Consider the following 19,078-nt stretch of genomic DNA (forward strand, 5'->3'; position numbering starts at 1 on the left):
AAGACGCTTCTAAAAAAATGTTTTTTTTATAAAAAAAAATTTAAATATAAAATTTGTAAATAAAAATCAAAAAACTCAAAATTTTCATTTTTTATTTTATTTTGAAATAAACATGTTCTTTTTAATTATGAAAAAACTTTGAAAGTATTCGAAACACCAAAAAATACATAAAATGCTTATTTAATTGAAAAATGTATTTATATTAAAAAAAAATATATAAACATTTATACGAGCTTTTGGCTAAACTCTAGACTAGAAACAAACACGTACTTTTAAACTTTTTAAAAAACATTTTCATTTTTTTTTTGCGAATCTTTAGAAAGAAAAAACCGTGAATTTAATTGTCTTATACTATACAATATACAATAATATCAGCATTGGATTAAGGAGATAGGGGGTAGGGGGGGTATAAAGTTCCGAGTCCCGCACATTTAGGGACTAAAATCTTTTTAGCAAAGCTTTTTTTTAAAGACTTTTTTAGAAGTAGCTCTAGGCCAACACCTAAAGTCTTATTTTGCCATGTAATAACCAAATTTTTATATAATAACTAAATATAAACATAAACATATAATATATAATATATACATAATATAAAATATATACAAATAATGAATGTATTATCCAAACTTAAAATTAAAAACTTTTTCAATTGAGAATTGAAAAGTTTAAAGAAATTAATTACCAGTTTTAATGTTTGAATCATCCTTACATTGATTGTTTATCCTTACAGTGTTTCTTGACTCTCTGTTGATTAATGCTGCTTTTTTGAGTTCGAGATGACAGTTTCCTAAATGCATCAAAAGCATTCTTCACTTCGGGGATGCTGAGACACTCAGTCACCACAAGGTTAAGTATATGGTCAACACACCCAAGGCCTTCCTGAATTTCCTTTGTTAGTTATGGGATGGCTGCTAGCATATTACCTGCATTTGTGCAGGTCTTGTGGACATGTGATGGAAGGCCTACAATCTTACTAATTGTCTTGTCAAGAAGTTCAGCAATGTTTTGAGATGTATGTCTACCCTCTGCACTTCCACAATACACCAGAAGCTTTTCTAGGGTTTAGTTCTTTGAGATATAGTGAAGTGTCAAACCAAGGAATGGAACTAAGTTTTTAAACAAGAAAATAAATTTTCTATTATATCAAATTTTATTACTAACACGTCGTTCTATGTTATTCAAAAGGCCGGTATTTACCTATATATATATATATATATATATATATATATATATATATATATATATATATATATATATATATATATATATATATATATATATATATATATATATATATATATATATATATATATATATATATATTTATATATATTTACCTGTAGTATGACTAGGCCGCGGTCTAGGGCCCTACGACTTCCAAAACGTTGTCATTTCTCGTTTTCTATACAAAATCACTGCTATCATACATTTATATAAAATCATTTTTATTTCTATTATTTATTAAATATTTAGAAAATTGAAACATTTTTAAATAAATTAAAGAGTAAATAATTAATTTAAGTTTAAAAAATGTTAAAGTTCATGTCTGACGAACAAAAAACATTATAGTGAAGAAGAATATTGCAAAAATTTAGATTTTAAGGAGCCCAAAAAATTCCTGAAAATTATAAATTTTAATTTACTTTTGATTTTTACGAAAACATTTTGCAATGTCTTTTTTAAGGCGCCAAAAATTGATTTTACATTGGACGTCTTAGTGTAAATTCAACAATGGCCATCCGATGTTATTCCCTCCCCGGTAAAAAAAATTAACAAAAATAAAAGATTAATAATTTTTTCAATTGACTTACTTTGATGACCACAAATCAGTCGTGAAAGCCACTCCAACAGCATTGTCTTTTAAATCTGTTACAACCTTATTTGTCACTGCCTCTTTGACCAATCGGTTAAGAAGAGAAAGTTTTGCTCCAACCTCTGGCGGACTTCACATGGAACTTTGGATCCAAGTATTTGACAAAGTTTTGAAATGCTGCCCCATTGACATGGTTGAAGGCAAGATTACTGCTTTTTAAATACTTTATCACAGCCAAATCAAATTTCAGCTGGACAGGTGACCTCACATTGTGTTTGACATACCTCTGAAAGTATGATGGTGTTGTTGTGACAAACGATGCCCTACCACGAAATGGAGACTTCAGAAAATTTTTTTTCTGGTTTGCCTATTGTTGGTGTAAACGAGACCTAAATTAAAGGATTTAATGATACAAAATGGGTATATTAAATAATTAAATTTGATATCGATTTATATCAACAATGAAAAAACAAAATCATTTCAATTTAAATTATAAAATTTGGTAAAAATTGATGTTTTGCTTTAAAATTGAATTTAGTCAAAATAAAATTTTATCTTAATTTGTGAAGCATCAACATCAGTTCTGAAATCAGAGAGAGTTGAATCAGAAAAGCCAGATCGGTCTGTCTTGTTAGAAGTTTTCTTCTCAACTTGGTTGTATAACTTATCATGCTTCTTAGTATTATCCAGTCTTTTTTGATTCCATGCTACCTCAAATGTAATAACTGCTCTGGCCTGTTCCGGATGTAAAGATCTAATATGAGTTCTCAGGGAGCTAGTATTTGAGCTAGGTGTAGACAGAACCTTTCCACAAATTGGTCCTGTTCCTGCGGGCACTTTAATCTAATAAGTTGCCTTGGGATAACTTTTGTCCTTTTCGTTATGATGTTGGATTTTTTCAAAATAAGATCACAATTGATAATTATTTTTAAACCATGTTGACTTGATTTTAGCTTAATTTTGGTTTAAAAATGAACTTGTTTTTTCAAGAAGTAATAAAATTATAAGTTTTTTTATTTATATTGTAATGATTGCTATATATACAATTCCCTATGGACATTATTTTCGCGCAAAGGAAATTGTTTTGAATGCCCTTTGAATTCACGCAATTTTTTCATTAAATTCCGAGTTTTTAATTGTCACTTTCTATCGTTTGTTTTGTTTAAAAATGTTCAATTTTTCAATTCCAAAAAATAAAAGCATAGCTTAGCGCGCAAAAATAGAATCGTAATGTTTTAGAATTTTATTGTAAAGCTTAATTTTGTTGCAGTGCGTCGAACTATTTTATAACTTCTTGAAAAACTGTGTCTTTTAACTTAATTATAAATTCAATTTGAAATTTGCTCACTCAAAACTCAAATTTGAATTTCATATGTTTTCAAATTTTTATCCAATTAATCAGAATTCGAAATTAAAATCGAATTAAAATTTAGATCTCAAGTTTGAAAAAATTTGAATTCGAATTTGACCCCAAATTCCGAATTTCGTCGAATTTTTTCGAATCGAATTTAAAATTCGTCCGAGCTTCCTTCACACTGTGCGGAACGAAGCGGACAAAGCAACTATCATTCATTTAATTATTTTTGTTGAAAACTATAGTGATCGAAGTGAAAGTTTTGATTCATTATGTAAATTACTAATGTGCGGTAAGAATAAATCTTTTTTTTAAAAAAAATAGAATATAAATAGTTTTATTAGTAAATTTATTACAAAAATATAGCTTGTTTGACACAGGGACGTGGTGGCCCAGTACGAGGGTACGAGGATTTGTACTGGGCCCTGATTCTACTTCAGGAAACTGGGCCCCCAAAAAGAAACTGGGTCCCCAATCCTCAAAGAGAAAAAATTTATTTAAGTTCTATAAGTTTTTATGAGGGCATTTTTTACAATATTTTATTTAAATTGCTTTCACGTCGGTTTGTTTGCTTGTTTGTTCGGTGTCCACACAAAGCAAACACTAGGTCAGCGGTAATGAGAAAAGAAATACGCTAAACATGATTTTAGCGTAAATAAAAGAAATCGTTAAGAAAAGTAATTTAACAAAAAAACAAAACACTTTGTCTAGCGTAAATAAATAAAATCGCTGTTGAATAGTAACAACGAAAAACGTTGTTGACCTGAAATTGATAGATTTTATACTGTAAAAAAGTAAGTAATGCTTTAAAAATTTACTTGTAAATAGCAGTTAAAAATAATGATTAAAGTTTTTAGGTAAATAAGTCAAAAAAAATATCTTATCAACGTAGAAATATAAAGAAGAAAGCTAAAGAAGTATAAAGAAGTATAAAGCTAAAGAAATATAAAGAAGAAATATAAAAAAGAAAGCTAGGAACTAAAGTTGATCGATTAGCTTGTCTTGCTCGAAAAAGAAAACGGAAATTTCGAGCTAGAGCAAATAAATCAGCTGAACAACGAGCATCTCGGCTAAAAAAATGAAGAGAACGATTTGTTAAGGCAAGGGCTGCTGAAACAGAATAAGTAAGGGGCAGACGTATTGCTTAACGAAAAGAATACCGAAAACAAGCATTGTAGTTACAAACGAATAAACGATGCCTCCTCTTAATCTGATGAAATTAACCATCCCATCAACAGAAAAAAAAAAAATTGTTATTGAAAAGTTCAAAACAATAAATATATAAAATGCATGAATTAATTTGCTTTGCATTGATAAATATGCTTAATATATGTTTGATAGATAAAATTGTGTGTTTAATGAATTTTTGTTATTACTTTCATTCACTACTACTCAATATGCTCCAGTCCACTCCCTATCGGTCCATAGATTTTATAAATAGTACTACTATTTATAAATTCCATGGACCGATAGTAGTTATAACTCAAACGAAAGAAATCAATGCCCTGGTCTCATCATACGACGTATTTTTAACTTTATATTTATTAATGTTATAGGTGAAATGAAGGAAAAAAAAAGACAGAGGCAACATGGAAATACAAATCTGATGCTGAAAAAAAAGCTCAAAAAAGAAAACATGAACTGAAAACAGCTCGTAATGATCCAAAACAGTCAAAGTTAACGGCAGGTCTCGTGTCAGTGCAAGAACCACAAATACAGAGAAAATCTGGGACATCTTTTACAGTAACAGAGAATGTAGAATTAACATCAACATTCATTGTGATTATCACAAGTAAGCCTATTATTGAAACAGAGCCATTAACAGAAGTTAGTGACCAATCATCTGTAAAAGAAACAAAAAATAATCAAGATGTCATAATTGCAGCAGATAAAGGAGCAAAACTACAATATTCGGAAACATTCAAAAAACCGAAACGTTACTGAAATTGAGAGAGTGACTCTAGAAATAGGTAATTATGAAGTGCCTGTAACTGCAGCGGCAGACCTAACTCTAGCAGAAAAGATTACTCAGAAACAATCAGACAACGTTGTAAATGTCAATGAAAATGATCCAGCCAAAATTCTAGAGCTGAAAAATGCAAAGATGATTGATAAAAGAGCAATTTATTTTATTAGGGCCTAATCAACCCACAAATCACTCAAGGTTATCTAAGTATTACTCTGAACAGTGGCGGATTTACCATATGCGAGGCCATAGGCAAGTTTTCTATTTTATTAGTTGAGTTTTTAATTTTTGTGTTCTATTGTGTTTTGGATATTTATTAGAACGTAACGAAGCAAAAAACGCACATAGGTTTTAAATGTACATTAAGTATTTTTTTTATTTTGGATGAAGATGCACTACTCAAAATGCGATACCATTTATTTTTTTCGCAGATTTTAGGAGGATCGATTACATTGACTTAAAACTTAACCTTTCTGACTTTTAAAGACGCAAGCTCATCAATTAAATCAGAACAGTCCAAGGACCGACTTATTTTATTTTCAATGGAAATTAAAGCTAATGCAGATAAGCGGTCTTGACCCATAGTGGAACGTAAATAGTTTTTTATGAGTTTTAGTTTGGAAAATGACCTCTCTGCGCTTGCCACTGAAATAGGGGAAGTTAGTAAAATTCGTAGGGCAATAAATAAATTTGGAAAAATTTCGATTAAAGAATTTGCCGTAATATACTTCAAAATTTCCAGTGCATCTTTCGATTCCGCCGAAGCTTCCATTCTTAAAAATGTATTTATTTCCGAGTATAACTCTTCATGGTTCACTTCCAATTCTTCTGTACTAGGATTTCTCAGTGATAAAACTAAATTTTTACAATCATTCAACAATTCATTTGCATCTAAACTTTGCATTTTTTTGGTACGGGTTAAAAAACCTAATATTTTGTTGTATGAATCAAGCATTTTGAATCTTTCATTTAAGCTTACTAATGCAACATCAATTATTGCATTAAAAAAATCTACTTTATATTTAGACTTTCCATTTAGAGGTGTATCAGTTCCTTCATATTCAAAAAAACGGCGTTTTCGGCTAAGCCGCACTTGAGGGAATACTGGCTCAGTACCTAATTTTATAGCTATTTCTTCAGATTTTTTAATAATCGCTTCAAATGATTCATCACTTCTGAATGATTCTAAAAATTTTTTCCTAGTTTCCACCAATTTTATCATAATAGAAATATCTGCCGAGGGATTCTGCTTAACTTTACTTACTTTGTTAATTTCAAACAATAAATCATGATAAATTGTAAGTGAAAGTATAAACTGATATGAGGATATCTCATTTGCAAGACCGTTAGCTTCAGAAACAGCAACTCCAATTGAACTTGAATCTGCAACTTTGTATAAAGCTTTTATAATTTGAACCAAATTATCTTTTACAACTTTTATACTATTTATACGGCTTTCCCAACGCGTATCTGATAATGATTTAACAGTCATTTTACAAACACTTTGCAGTGTGTCCCATCGAACGGTTGATGCAGCAAAAAATGTAAAAATTGGTTGAACAGTACCAAAAACGTTAATTGCAATTGATACTGATTTCGCAGCATCACATACCATTAGATTAAATATGTGGTTAGCACATGGAACGTAAAGAGCTCTGGGATTTTTTTCTTTGATTAAAGCTTGAACCCCTTTGTATTGCCCTCGCATGTTAGCACCATTATCATATGATTGCCCGCGACAATTCATTAGATCCAAATTATACTCAGCTAATTAATTTAAAAAAGTTTCAACAAAACCTGAACCAGTGCTATCAGTTATGTGAAAAAACAACAAAAAATTTCTTCAATTTGTACTTCTTCCTGATAAATTTTAACGCATCTCAAAAGAATTGAAAGCTGTTCCTTATGACTTACATCAGGAGTGCAATACATGATAACAGAAAAATATTTTGATGACTGTACAGAAGATACGATAGTTTTCAGTATTCTTCTCGATATAAGTCCGATTATTTCATTCTGCACATCTTTTCCAAGATAAGTGTCAAAGCATTCTTTATTTTTTATTCGTTTGAGATGCTCTAACCTAACTGGATCAAATTTTGCAATAAGTTCTACTTTTGCCAAGAAGTTTTCATTATTAGGCTGATAAAGTTGCTCACGGTGTCCACGAAAAGGTAATGATCTTTCAGCTAACATTAGCACTATAGCAAAAAGACGTTCAAGTACCAAGCGCCAATGTTTCTTCTCATTTTCTATCATTCTCTGCAAATTTTGATCAATTGTTGCATTTGATTTTAAATCAACTGACATATTCATCCATTTTTGCATACAGCTAATGTGATCCTGAGATTTATCATGTTGTTTTAAGCTAGAACCAATATTTTTCCAATCTGAATAACCTTCAGTCGACGATAAACATATTTTTCGGGAGGAAAAAATTATGCAACAAAAGCAAAATACCGAATTATTTTGTATAGAATACACTAGCCAGCTTCTAGAAACTTCTTCACCGTTAGCAAGAACTCTCGTGTAGAAACTAGTATTAAATCTGCGACCCGATTTATCGGCTTTAAAATTTATTTGTTTAACCTGAGTCGGTCCTTTTTTAACAATATCGACTCTTTCTCGTTCATTAAACGAAATAGGCCATAACGCCGGGTCGTCGGAAACAATAACCACATCAGTTATATCTTGTTGTGCTTCATGCAACTGAGGATTCGAAGCTAAAACAAAATCATTAGAAGCTAACGAGGACTCTTGAGACAAATTCATTTCAAAATCTTTTTCATGGGTGTCCGGTAATAGGACAGTAGAAACTTCAGAATTTGAATCATCAAAAGAGAAAGACGCTAAAGATGTTTCAGACTGGTCTGATAAAACATCTACCAATTTTTCTGAAACATCTTGCAAAGTAATAGCACCTGTATCAAAAGTTGTGTTAGTACCTGATGATATATTAAAAAAACTTGTCACTGGTTTAATTTTTTTTAACATATCTGTATGTTTTTTCTTATTTCTTTTTTTTTTCGGCACCCGAAGCCCATTTTCTTCCAGTGTCTCGATCACGATGAGGATTCATAGTTAAATAACGATGAATATAAATTTAAACTTTTTTTAAAGTTTGATATTTATTTATAAATATATAATATAATTTATATAATAATAATATAAAAGCGAATAATCAGAAGAATAGCCAAGGAAAGAGCAGAAGTCGTCAATATAAAATGTATAATCAGAAGAATAACCAGGAGAAAAGCAAAAATCGTCAATATTAAAATCGCATAAATTACTAAGAACACCAAAAACGAACGTCTGAACTATAAGAATTATAATTTAGAAGTGAAATGGAAAACAAATAATCTCTATTTTTACATCATTAATTACTTACATTATACCAAAAAATTGTAACTCGCACACAATCATAATACAACATTTTTTATACCAACAACAATCATACTATAGCTATATCAATATAACAAACCATAACAAACGAGAAACTAAAAACAAAATTGTTGTCAGGAAAAATAAAAAGATCATTAATGAAGACATTAAAGTGCTCACAAAAACAAAAATGGCATAGCGACGTCAAACAAATATAATACTACAGAAACCACAAATCTTTTCAATATAAAACCAAAAACGTACCAGGATTTTGTATATTAAAATGTACATAAAGAACTCAACTTATAAAATGCATAAAGACTCAAAGTCAGAAGGAAGGAGCAAGCGTCCTTATGAAAACATTAATGTAAAATAATAAAAATAGTATGTAAATGTGATAAATTAGTAAAAGAAAAATCAGTCTTTGTTGTAAGTTCTGTAACGTCGAGTCTAATCAAAAGCCAGCGTAAGGAGTGAATATAAAAGCCACAACAATAATAAGGGAAGTGCCAGTCGTAAATCAAAGAGCCCAAGATGGCTTTAACAGCAATGCAAGGAGAGTCTCCAACTTTAGACTTCACCAACTCACCAAGGATATTCCCAGGGACGGGGGCAGCCCTGCTTATGGGACTATTGTCAATAACTGTTAGCAAATGTAACCATACTTCATCGAATCCACAATGGATAATACACCTATACATGGAATAAACACTGATCTATGGCTCAAAGAGAAACCACTACAACAACTATCCGGAACCAACATAACATCCCATCACTGCTCAGATTATGTCTTGTGCAACAGTAAAAATGTAAAGACAATATTATATAAAATAAATAAACAAACAAACAAAAAGTCATTCAGTTACGAGGATGGAAAAACAGAAAAAGCCTTTGAGACGTGTAGGTGTATATGGGCAAAGATATATTTGTCACTGTCGTTGTCAATGTATATGAGACTAGAAACCACATACACTTTCATATGGTTGCCAGGCATTATGTATAACGCAAAAAAAATTGCTACATACATAATAATAGATGCATATGTAAAGTTAAATATTTTATAAAAATACTGTTTATAAAAATACTGTAAGCATACATTATATTGAATTTTAATAAATGAGTTTCGTTGTTTATATTTGTTGTACTAAGAAAATTTTTTTATATTACTTGTACTAAGAAAAAAAAATGCGAGGCCACCTAAGCGCGAGGCCACCGGAAAATGCCTGCTTTGCTTGTGCTTAAAGCCGCCGCAGACACTGAATCAGTTAAAGTTAAAGACATTCAAGTTGTGCAGTAAAAGTCATGACTCTATCACTACACAAAATTTTTTGCATTGTTTTTTTATGCTTTGGGTCAAGAGAGAACACAAATTCTTAACGTGATGGGTTTAATAATTGGTCAAACTTAAGTCACATCATAACAAAGCATTGCACCCAGAAAAACCATCGAAATGCTGCTAAAGCTATGGTTCATGCATTATCAGACTCCACAATTGATAAAATATTAAATATTGAAACCATGAGACATCTGTATTAAAAAACGTAAAGAAGTGCAGAAACTACATCAATACCTAATACAAGTTATTGATGCTATTCGGTAATTGATTGTAGAGAGCATTTCTTTACGTGGAAATGAGGAAGCCAACTTTTACAATGACTCTGAAAAAAGTGAAGTTTTTCATTGTGGTGCGGGTAAATTTCTAAATTTGTTAAATTTACTCAGTCATTATGATGAGCTGCTAGTAGATATTCAAAAGTGTGTGGGTATACCTTATGATGGTGCGAGCAATATGCAAGTTATAAACAAAGGAGTTGTAACACATTTAAAGCAGCGTTCTCCCATGGAAATAAATATTTATTGTGGATCTCATGGAACAAATCTGGTTATGAAAGCTTGTGCAAAATCTTCTGTTGTTTCTGTTAATCTTTTTGTAACAGAAAACAAGCCTGGTGATATGTAGAAATTAAAGACTTTTCATTACGGAAACTCAAGGAAACGAATTATTATATATGAGAAGTGCAAATTTCTTCTTGAGGATGTGAATTTGTCTTTTGAACTGGCTGCTACCCATAGTGTTCGTCTCCGTGCCATACAAAATGCTACAGACCGACTGCTGACACTATACCCTGCGGTAATTAGTTGCCTTGAACAATTTTCAAATGACATGGAATTAAAAATTAATATTCGAAGTGAAGCACAAGGTCTTTTAGCCCGATTTCAGTCATATGAAACAACTGTGACTTTATGTCTCTTCAAAGAAATTTTTACTATCTTGGGTCCCTAAATGAAATTTTTCAAGGAGAAGCACTTAATTTTTCCATTGCTATAATGTCTGTCGATGTATCACTGGAAAAGCTTCAAGTTTTAAGGGACAGTGCTGGCCAAAATGCTATTTTATCTGCTGTTAAAATTGCAACTGAAGCTCAGCTTGAACAGCAAACATTTGTTGAGAAAAGAGCTCTCAGAAAGAAACGACAGGACTTCGGTGAAACAGAAGATGAGCGGCTTACTCAGGCTAAAGATCAGTGGCTAGCAGAAGTGTTTTATACTGCAGTGGATTCAGCAATTGCAGTTCTTGTTGACAAATTTTCTTCGCAACGAAAAATTTGAGTAAGCTTAGACACCTTTTTATTGAAGAATATGAGTGAAGATATCAGTCATAATTTTCACTATGATCAGTCATAATTTTCAATATGAGTTAAGATATCAGTCATAATTTGAAGATATCAGTCATAAGTTTCATAATTTTTAAAAACTCTAATTCTGCAAAAAAAATTCAATCAGTGCTTGAAAAATTCAAAATTGGTATCAGTTTAAATGAACTCTCTACTGAAATGGTTGATTTGTGGAGATCTACAGAAAGGCTGTAAGAAGGATACAAAACTTTGCCTTCTTTTCTCACCATTAAAATTAAATGCAGAAGACTATGTTAGATGCTGTATTCTCCTCTGTTGCAATTCTATACAAGATATACAGTACAAGAAAATGTGGAATTTGACTCATTCAAACATAATAAAAAACTATGCTGATACAAATGAGTTACGTAATATTTTGTATCTATAATAAACTTTTTTTAGTATAAATGTAACTTTCGTTGATCGCTTATTTGTCTCTCTATAAAAGTACTTAACCGGGCCCCTCTTCAGGAAATTCGTACTTACTTTTCAGGTGCCACCAGTCCCTGGTCTGACAAACAAACACATTGACTCATCAACATCATACCGAATTTCACAGAGAACTGTAATATGTTTAAGAGGCCAGCAAAAATTACATTACTGATTTAAACACTTGCATTTTCAAGCCAACGCGAACAAATCAAATGCTCGTAAAAATCCGATAAGCGATCTAAGGGCTCCTAAAAATTTTTAAAGGCATCTATCGATAGAGACTATAGTAGATCTTATATATAAAAGTTCAAAAAACACAATATTGTTTTTTTAATGGTTCTGTGAGAAAAAATAAATTATTTGCACAGAAACGGACCTCTGCAATCTTCCCCATTCACAAACCCCTTCCCTTTTTCATCAGGCCTATAAACATACATACATACATACATACATTCATACATACACACATACATACATACATATGTATATATATATATATATATATATATATATATATATATATATATATATATATATATATGTATATATATATATATATATATATATATATATATATATATATATATATATATATATATATATATATATATATATATATATATATACATATATATATATTTCGAAAAGTACATAATAAGGCCTTAAAAAGTACATAATAAGGCATTAAACTTTAATATATACTTTTTGAAAAAATTGTTTGAGATTGTTTGTAATTTAAAATTTTTTAAAATTGCTCATATATATGTTATATATGAATTAGAGTAATAAATTTAGCTCGGGTGTATTTACTTTCACTTAGAAGTTTATGTATAAACCAATTCGCCACATCATGTCAACTATTTATCTTTAAAGATTGTTTTTTAACCAGATTATCATTTATTATCAAATAATTTACCCAGTGGGCAAAGGACCTAAATAAGACGTCTTTTGAGCGTTCAAAAGTTGTTTAAAAGACGTCTTTTTTACGTTCTGTGCCCACTGGGTAAGTGGTAGACTTTCTTCTTGTGTATTTTTTATGAAATAATGTGCATTAAGTTTTATTTACATTAGTTGACAGTTTATTTGCTTTGAACAAGTTATTCATTTTATTTAACTTTAAACTCATATCTATATAAAGGATATCACTATTGAATATGAAAATGTTGGTATAATCAATATATATTATTAATTTTTTCAGATAAGTTAAAAAATTCATTTATATAGATTTAAAATGTGTGAGGACCAAGGATTGATCCTTGTTGTATTCTGCATAAAATTTTTAATGTCCCAGTATGCTGATTTTTTCCGCTCAGTAAGACAAGGAAAAAGTTTTACTTGTTACACTGTGGTGATTTATTGTTTCAAAAGTATGATCTATAAATTCAAAGGCCTTTGGCATACCAATAAATATTTCTTATATAAACTGTTTTGTTTTTGATTCATTGCTTATTTAATCGACTAGATTCATAAGAGTATGATCTGTTAAAATGTTAATTTTTAAGCCAAATTATTTGAAGTGTAAAGCTTTTTTAGTGAAGTTATCTAAAATTCCGTTATACATAACGCGTTTAAATATTTTTGAGAAAACAGGTAATAAAAGTATTGGTCTATAGTTGAAAACATCACAACTATCATTAATTTAAACTTTATCTGCATTTATTTTAACTAGGAATATTGTTTCATATATCAAGAGTTTTAAGCCATAAAAAAGAGATTTTTAATGCAAAAAACCAAAATGTCTTTTTTTGTTTGAAATCACTGCATTGCTTAATACTCAATTAACAGAGTAAAAGCGGGTCAAACCGATCATACTGTTTTCTCGATCACTGATCGAAAAACTTAAATAAAACCAGAACTTATAGGAATATTTAAAGTATAAAAAAATACCAAAAGAAAAAGAATCATCTCCATTCAAATGTGTCAAAATAAAATCCAAGTCATTTTATTTTTTATAAAAGTTTAAAAAGATTAGTAAATATTAGCTTTTTTCTCGGGAACCATAATTCGTTTAAAAACAATTTTACCCCTATCTTGTAGAAAATTTAATTTTTATACCGATTACATAATTTTTTTTCGTTTTATAGTTAAAAATTTGACAAAAAGTAAGGAAAGTTTATATTTAAATTTTTCTGGTAAAACCAACCATTCACATATTTAATTTAAATTCCTTTATTATCTAGTATGTAAATTTTTAAATTAGGAACCTATGTAAAATAAAATATTCGATTTACTCATGTGTTAGTTCCTGGTTCTTCCTTTATATAGTTCTTTTACAAAAATGACTCAATGATATTTATTAACTATTCACTTTCGAGATGACAATAAGTAAAAAGTCATTCAATGAAAAAGATATAGAAGCTGCGTTAAATGATATATAAAATTAAAAAAATTCAATCAGAAAAACTGCATTCACATGAGAGAATGAAAATTGAAATGGAAAATAAGCTAAAGAGATGTTTTCAAAAAAAAAATTAATCTTATGTAAAAAAATTGAGCCGACCGAATATTCCAAAAATGGCCAATATATTACAAAATATTGTGTTGTAGATCATCTGAAAAGAAAAGAAGGAATTAAGCAACTCAAATTAGCTAAAAAATAAGCCAAAAAACGTAAAACCATTTACAAACTCATAATGCCATTGCCAAAATAAATAAATATAGTTTCCGAAATAACAGCTTTTTTAACGAAACCTTTTGTCAAACAAAGTTTAACCAATTACTTATCACTTTCAAATTACATCACCTTCAGCCAAAAGAAGAAAAGTTATTAAATGCAGAAAGTGTAAAAAAAGAATTTCATTCAGACATTATGTAATGCGAGAATCCAAATTGCAATACTTAACTCTGCAAGAAAACATGTTTTCCAAAAAAAAATTTGTAATGGGTTTTTCTTATTGTAAAAAATGTAAAACTTAAATCCCTTATTATTTCTGTATGCTTTATAAAAATATATTTCTAAATGTTATATATAAAATATATAAAAATATATACATTTAGATATATAAAATGTTCAATTTATTAAATGTATTTTATCGGTTTTAACCGAGTTTCTGCCAAATGCGATAATTTTTTTTTTCTTTTGGTTTTCATGTTTTCAAACATAATAAAAAAAATAAAAAACAAAAACTAATAAATAATATGCTTTTTGGTAATTTCTATCTTATTTGAAATAAAAAGTTTTAAAATTTGGAAAAATAATAAAGTTATTTGATTTTTTATGTTCGGTGATCGGTTTGACCTGCTTTTACTCCATTGTCTTTTGTTTATATATAATTGGCCTATTGTCTATTGTAGCAAAGTATGCCTAAAAAGCAAATAAACTATCTTTTTGAATTAACTTAAAACTTCGAAGATTAGTTACAATGTTGATAGTAGAGTCATGACGCGGGTTTTTGATGGGGTCAGACTAATAAAACTTTGTTAGAAGTAAATATAAAAACACCTTTTAACAAACCGTAAATTTTTATGTATATAACGATAAAAAAACAATACACCAATTAAAAACTAAACGCGGCACTGTAGGTATACCTACATTATAATAGTTATCTTTTTTATAAACTTCATGCATCTGCTTCAAGCACAGTTTTTTTGGTTGCAATTTTAATGGAGAAAGTTTTTTATACCTCGACCCCTTAAATTATTATCGCTTTGTATGGGCAACACCAACTTTTTAGCAACATCTTGTAGTCCATGTGACTCATGTGAATTTACAAGAAAATGTTTGGCTATATTACTCTGTTTGAAATTAAAAACTGGAAAAAAATTCTCCTCAATGCAAACAAAACATTTGTGTGCCGTAAAATCAGGTGAATAGAAACAGCTGAGTAAAGTAGGAGCTTAACAAACTAAGTAATCAAACCAAATTGATTTTTTAAACCCAATCATAAAATGCATTTTCGAAAAGATAACGTAAATCTAACTAATAAATCTAAATCTAGATTTTGTCGAGGTATATTTTTTACAAAACGTTTATAAACTATAACTTTTAATTTAAAATTTATGAGCACTTTATACCAACTAAAAAATAATATCTTACGCTGTATATTCCGTATGATTTCAACAACTACTCTTGGAGCTGAATGTTTTGGTTTTCCTATGCCGCAGAAGCGAACATAAAAGCTTGCAAGCATTATACGCTTTTTCAAAGTATATTAGTTCTAAATATATTAATTTCATTTAAAACCTTTTTTAAAGTAAAAACGGCATAGAATATCTATAAAAATAAATTATTCCACATCATTATAGCATGTCTATAATATAATGGCATTGTCATGCAGTAATGGTATGTCAATCCCAATATATCTGATGAAAAAGAGCCAGATGATAATCTTAAAAAAAAAAAAAGACAGTTCCGAGTTTCTTAATTTTGGAAATTTACCCATCAAGCGGGATAATGAAGGTTGATCTGCTGAATAAACCCAACTTTGCCGAAAACAAAACGCTGACTTTGAAGACGCTTTAATTTTTTTTTCTAAGTGTAGACAGTAATGAGTTAAACTTTTCAAATTCATTAAGTTTTCTTATTCCCGAATTAAATATAAATGTGAAAAACACAAAACAATACTATGCTCGGTATTAAAAGGATAAATATGTTTAAAAAATCGATATTAAAAAAATATTTGAAAGTTTTTGTTTATGTATGAAAGATATCCTAAACATTTTTAATTTAATTTGTATAGCCAAAACATGGTGCAACTCTGATGAAGTAAATTCTAACGCAAATATCCACTTAAAATTTATCCACGCCTGATTTTAAAATAATATAATTAGCGTGTAAAGCAAAAAAGCGAGGTGGCGACGTGCTTATTCATATAAAAAAAAGTTTTCAATTTGTTACGAGGTTTGACATGTGTATTTCTGATGACAATAAAGAGATTTTAACAACCGAAATTTTAACCAAAAAACTAAAAATATACTATTAAGTTGTTGCTATCAGTTAAAAAGTTCAATAACTTGACGTTATTGAACTTTGTAACTGTTATTTAATTACAACAGTTATAAGAAAAACAACTAAACAACTAAACAAATTAAACTATTTAATTAGTGATTTTAACTAAAATTGCTTTGAATAAAATATGAGGCATTGCGAACGAAAGGGGCACACCAACCAATTTTCGAACATTCGTTTTCTTTAACCATTTTTTACTTTAGTCTGTCATCTACAATATAACACAAGATCAACGTGTCAGTGGGCCTCTTTCTGACTGAAAATCCCTTGTTATTTACACGTGATAAAATCTGAAGAAACACACTTTGTAACTAGTAAAACATTAGTCCGAAAGAGGGGTCTGAAAAAAACCACCAACTACCACAGATGGGGAGAGGGGTGAAAACTCTTCTACCACGTGTGATGAGATATTATAATGGGGTTTTTTTTTTTTCATCATCATTATCATGCAAATTGCGCCCTAAGAAGGCGATTGGTTGTAATGGTTCTCACGTGACCGAAAAGGTGGACTGAAAAAAGTGGCGTTAAATGGGGCGTCAAGGGGTGTGATATGGTGACAAGTGGTGACAAGTGACATGGTGACATGGTGTCAAGTGACATGGTGACAAGTGGTGACAAGTGACATGGTGACATGGTGACATGGTGACAAGTGACATGGTGACATCGTGACATGGCGACAAGTGGTGACAAGTGGTGACATGGTGACAAGTGACATGGTGACATGGTGACAAGTGACATGGTGACAAGTGGTGACATGGCGACAAGTGGTGACATGGTGACATGGTGACATAGTGACAAGTGAAAATAACGCATGCGTGACAGGGTCATTCTTGTCACAGTGTGCATGTTGTGACATGGTGATTTATAAAAGAATAAAAAAAATTGCGTTTATATTATTGAATTTATTAAAAATAACGGTTTATAATCTCGATAGGGTCGTTTGCCATATATTAAGCGGTTAAAAAAGAAAAAAAAAATGTTTTTATATTATTTCTTTACAGTTGTAAGATAATTCAGAACTGAGCGCTTCTTCTGCAATAAAATCTTTTTCTTTTTGTGTCAATGATAGCGAAGAGTTTGGCATTTTTATTCTAATCTAAAAAAAATATTTTTAAATGGGTTATTCTTTAAGGAAAAAAATTTTCAAGTTTATAAATTTGAATCTGTTAATAAAAAGGTGTTGAAAAAATGGTATAAAAAAAAAACGCAAGAAAACGATAAAAATAATCGATAAAAACTCGGCATTGACATTATTTTTAGATGGAGAAAAATAAACCGCTGCAACAGTTTAAGCAGCCGAAAAAGTATTAGTCGTGAAACCGTACAACCCTCAAGACGATAGCACGATCAAGTATCATAATGGTATTCCGTACGATAGCACGCACTATAGTTTCCCTGTGTATTAAATTAAAGAGAGTCATGGTGGAAAAAAGATTTTTTAAAAAATCAAAAAACTTTTTTGTTATTCGGCCGCTTCAGACATGATATAAAAGAATACAGCTATAAAAAATACTAATTTTGCAATAAAAAAGTAAATAATCTTGAAAATTGACTTGTTGTAAAAAGAAAAAGTATTAAAATATGAAATAAAAATGTATTATAATAAAGTCTATTTACAGTTTAAAAAAACATCTTGTTTTAAATGTGGGATGCAAAAATGACATCCCGCACATTGTTCGTCTATATCCCATATAAACGAGCACTCTTTCCAGCAGCATGGTTTTTCTGGCCAACTGCATAAACAGCAACCAGAGCAAAAATATCTTTTTTCCGGTTTGTCAAAGTCTTTTTTAATTTTCTCAAGCTCTTTCATTTTTTTTCTTTTCATATCTTTCTCCTTTTCGTTTTTTGTTTTTTTGTAGGCATAATTTATTTCTAAAAAAGAAAAAAAAAGTGATTAGGTTGTGCTCAAGTTTGACATGTTTATAAATGTAACTGTATACATACCTTTAGTTGAGATTGTGTTTTCCGTTTCTTTTTTTTTGCAATACCTGTTTCTTTTTCCTGTTCTTCCTTTTTTCATAATTTTTTTATCCATCTAAAAAAATTATACAAAATATTCGTAAATTATTTTATGGTTAAGAAAATAATTTGCATTTATAAATTCGTATTGATTTTTTAACCAATAAATAGTTTTTAAAATAATATTAAATATATTGTCAAGATATTTTTTGCCTTGGTTAACCAAACAAGGTTTAAAATTTATTTCTGCAAAAATACAACTAAAAATACTTTGAAGTCCTTTTATTAAAGCTTTTTGTATAATAAAAAAAGACAAATCTGTAGAAGTTCTCCATAGCCAATACGGCCCGCGAGTATAGTTTAAATTTTTTATAAATATTCTATGTGTCCTATATTCAGAAAAACCATATTCGTCATGAAATCTCCGCAAGATTTTGTCAAAATTAAATTTGAAATTGACCAAAATAGATTCAATTTCATCCATGACTGCTTCCATTTTATTTTTTAACTTTTTTATTGATAATTTACTTAAACAGAGTTGTTTTAA

At 29.6% G+C, this 19,078-nt stretch overlaps 2 protein-coding genes across 2 annotated transcripts; both read right to left on the bottom strand.

Moving 5' to 3' along the window:
• Window positions 1-5,590: 5,590 nt before the first annotated feature.
• On the bottom strand, window positions 5,591-6,880 carry LOC136086157 (zinc finger MYM-type protein 1-like). The gene has a single exon (XM_065808434.1). The coding sequence runs from the start codon at window positions 6,878-6,880 to the stop codon at window positions 5,591-5,593; it is 1,290 nt and encodes a 429-aa protein (XP_065664506.1).
• A 68-nt stretch (window positions 6,881-6,948) lies between these two features.
• LOC136086158 (zinc finger MYM-type protein 1-like) lies at window positions 6,949-8,127 on the bottom strand. The gene has a single exon (XM_065808435.1). It carries the CDS (start codon window positions 8,125-8,127, stop codon window positions 6,949-6,951), a length of 1,179 nt encoding a protein of 392 aa, XP_065664507.1.
• Between the last annotated feature and the right edge of the window lie 10,951 nt (window positions 8,128-19,078).

The sequence above is a fragment of the Hydra vulgaris genome, chromosome 10 (genome assembly GCF_038396675.1).
Source record: "Hydra vulgaris chromosome 10, alternate assembly HydraT2T_AEP".
NCBI classification, from domain to species: Eukaryota; Metazoa; Cnidaria; class Hydrozoa; order Anthoathecata; family Hydridae; genus Hydra; species Hydra vulgaris.

What these genes read in the sequence shown, in the direction of transcription:
- LOC136086157 (XM_065808434.1), bottom strand. Translation starts at nt 6,880, where the DNA reads ATGAATTGTCGCGGGCAATCATATGATAATGGTGCTAACATGCGAGGG.
- LOC136086158 (XM_065808435.1), bottom strand. Translation starts at nt 8,127, where the DNA reads ATGTTAAAAAAAATTAAACCAGTGACAAGTTTTTTTAATATATCATCA.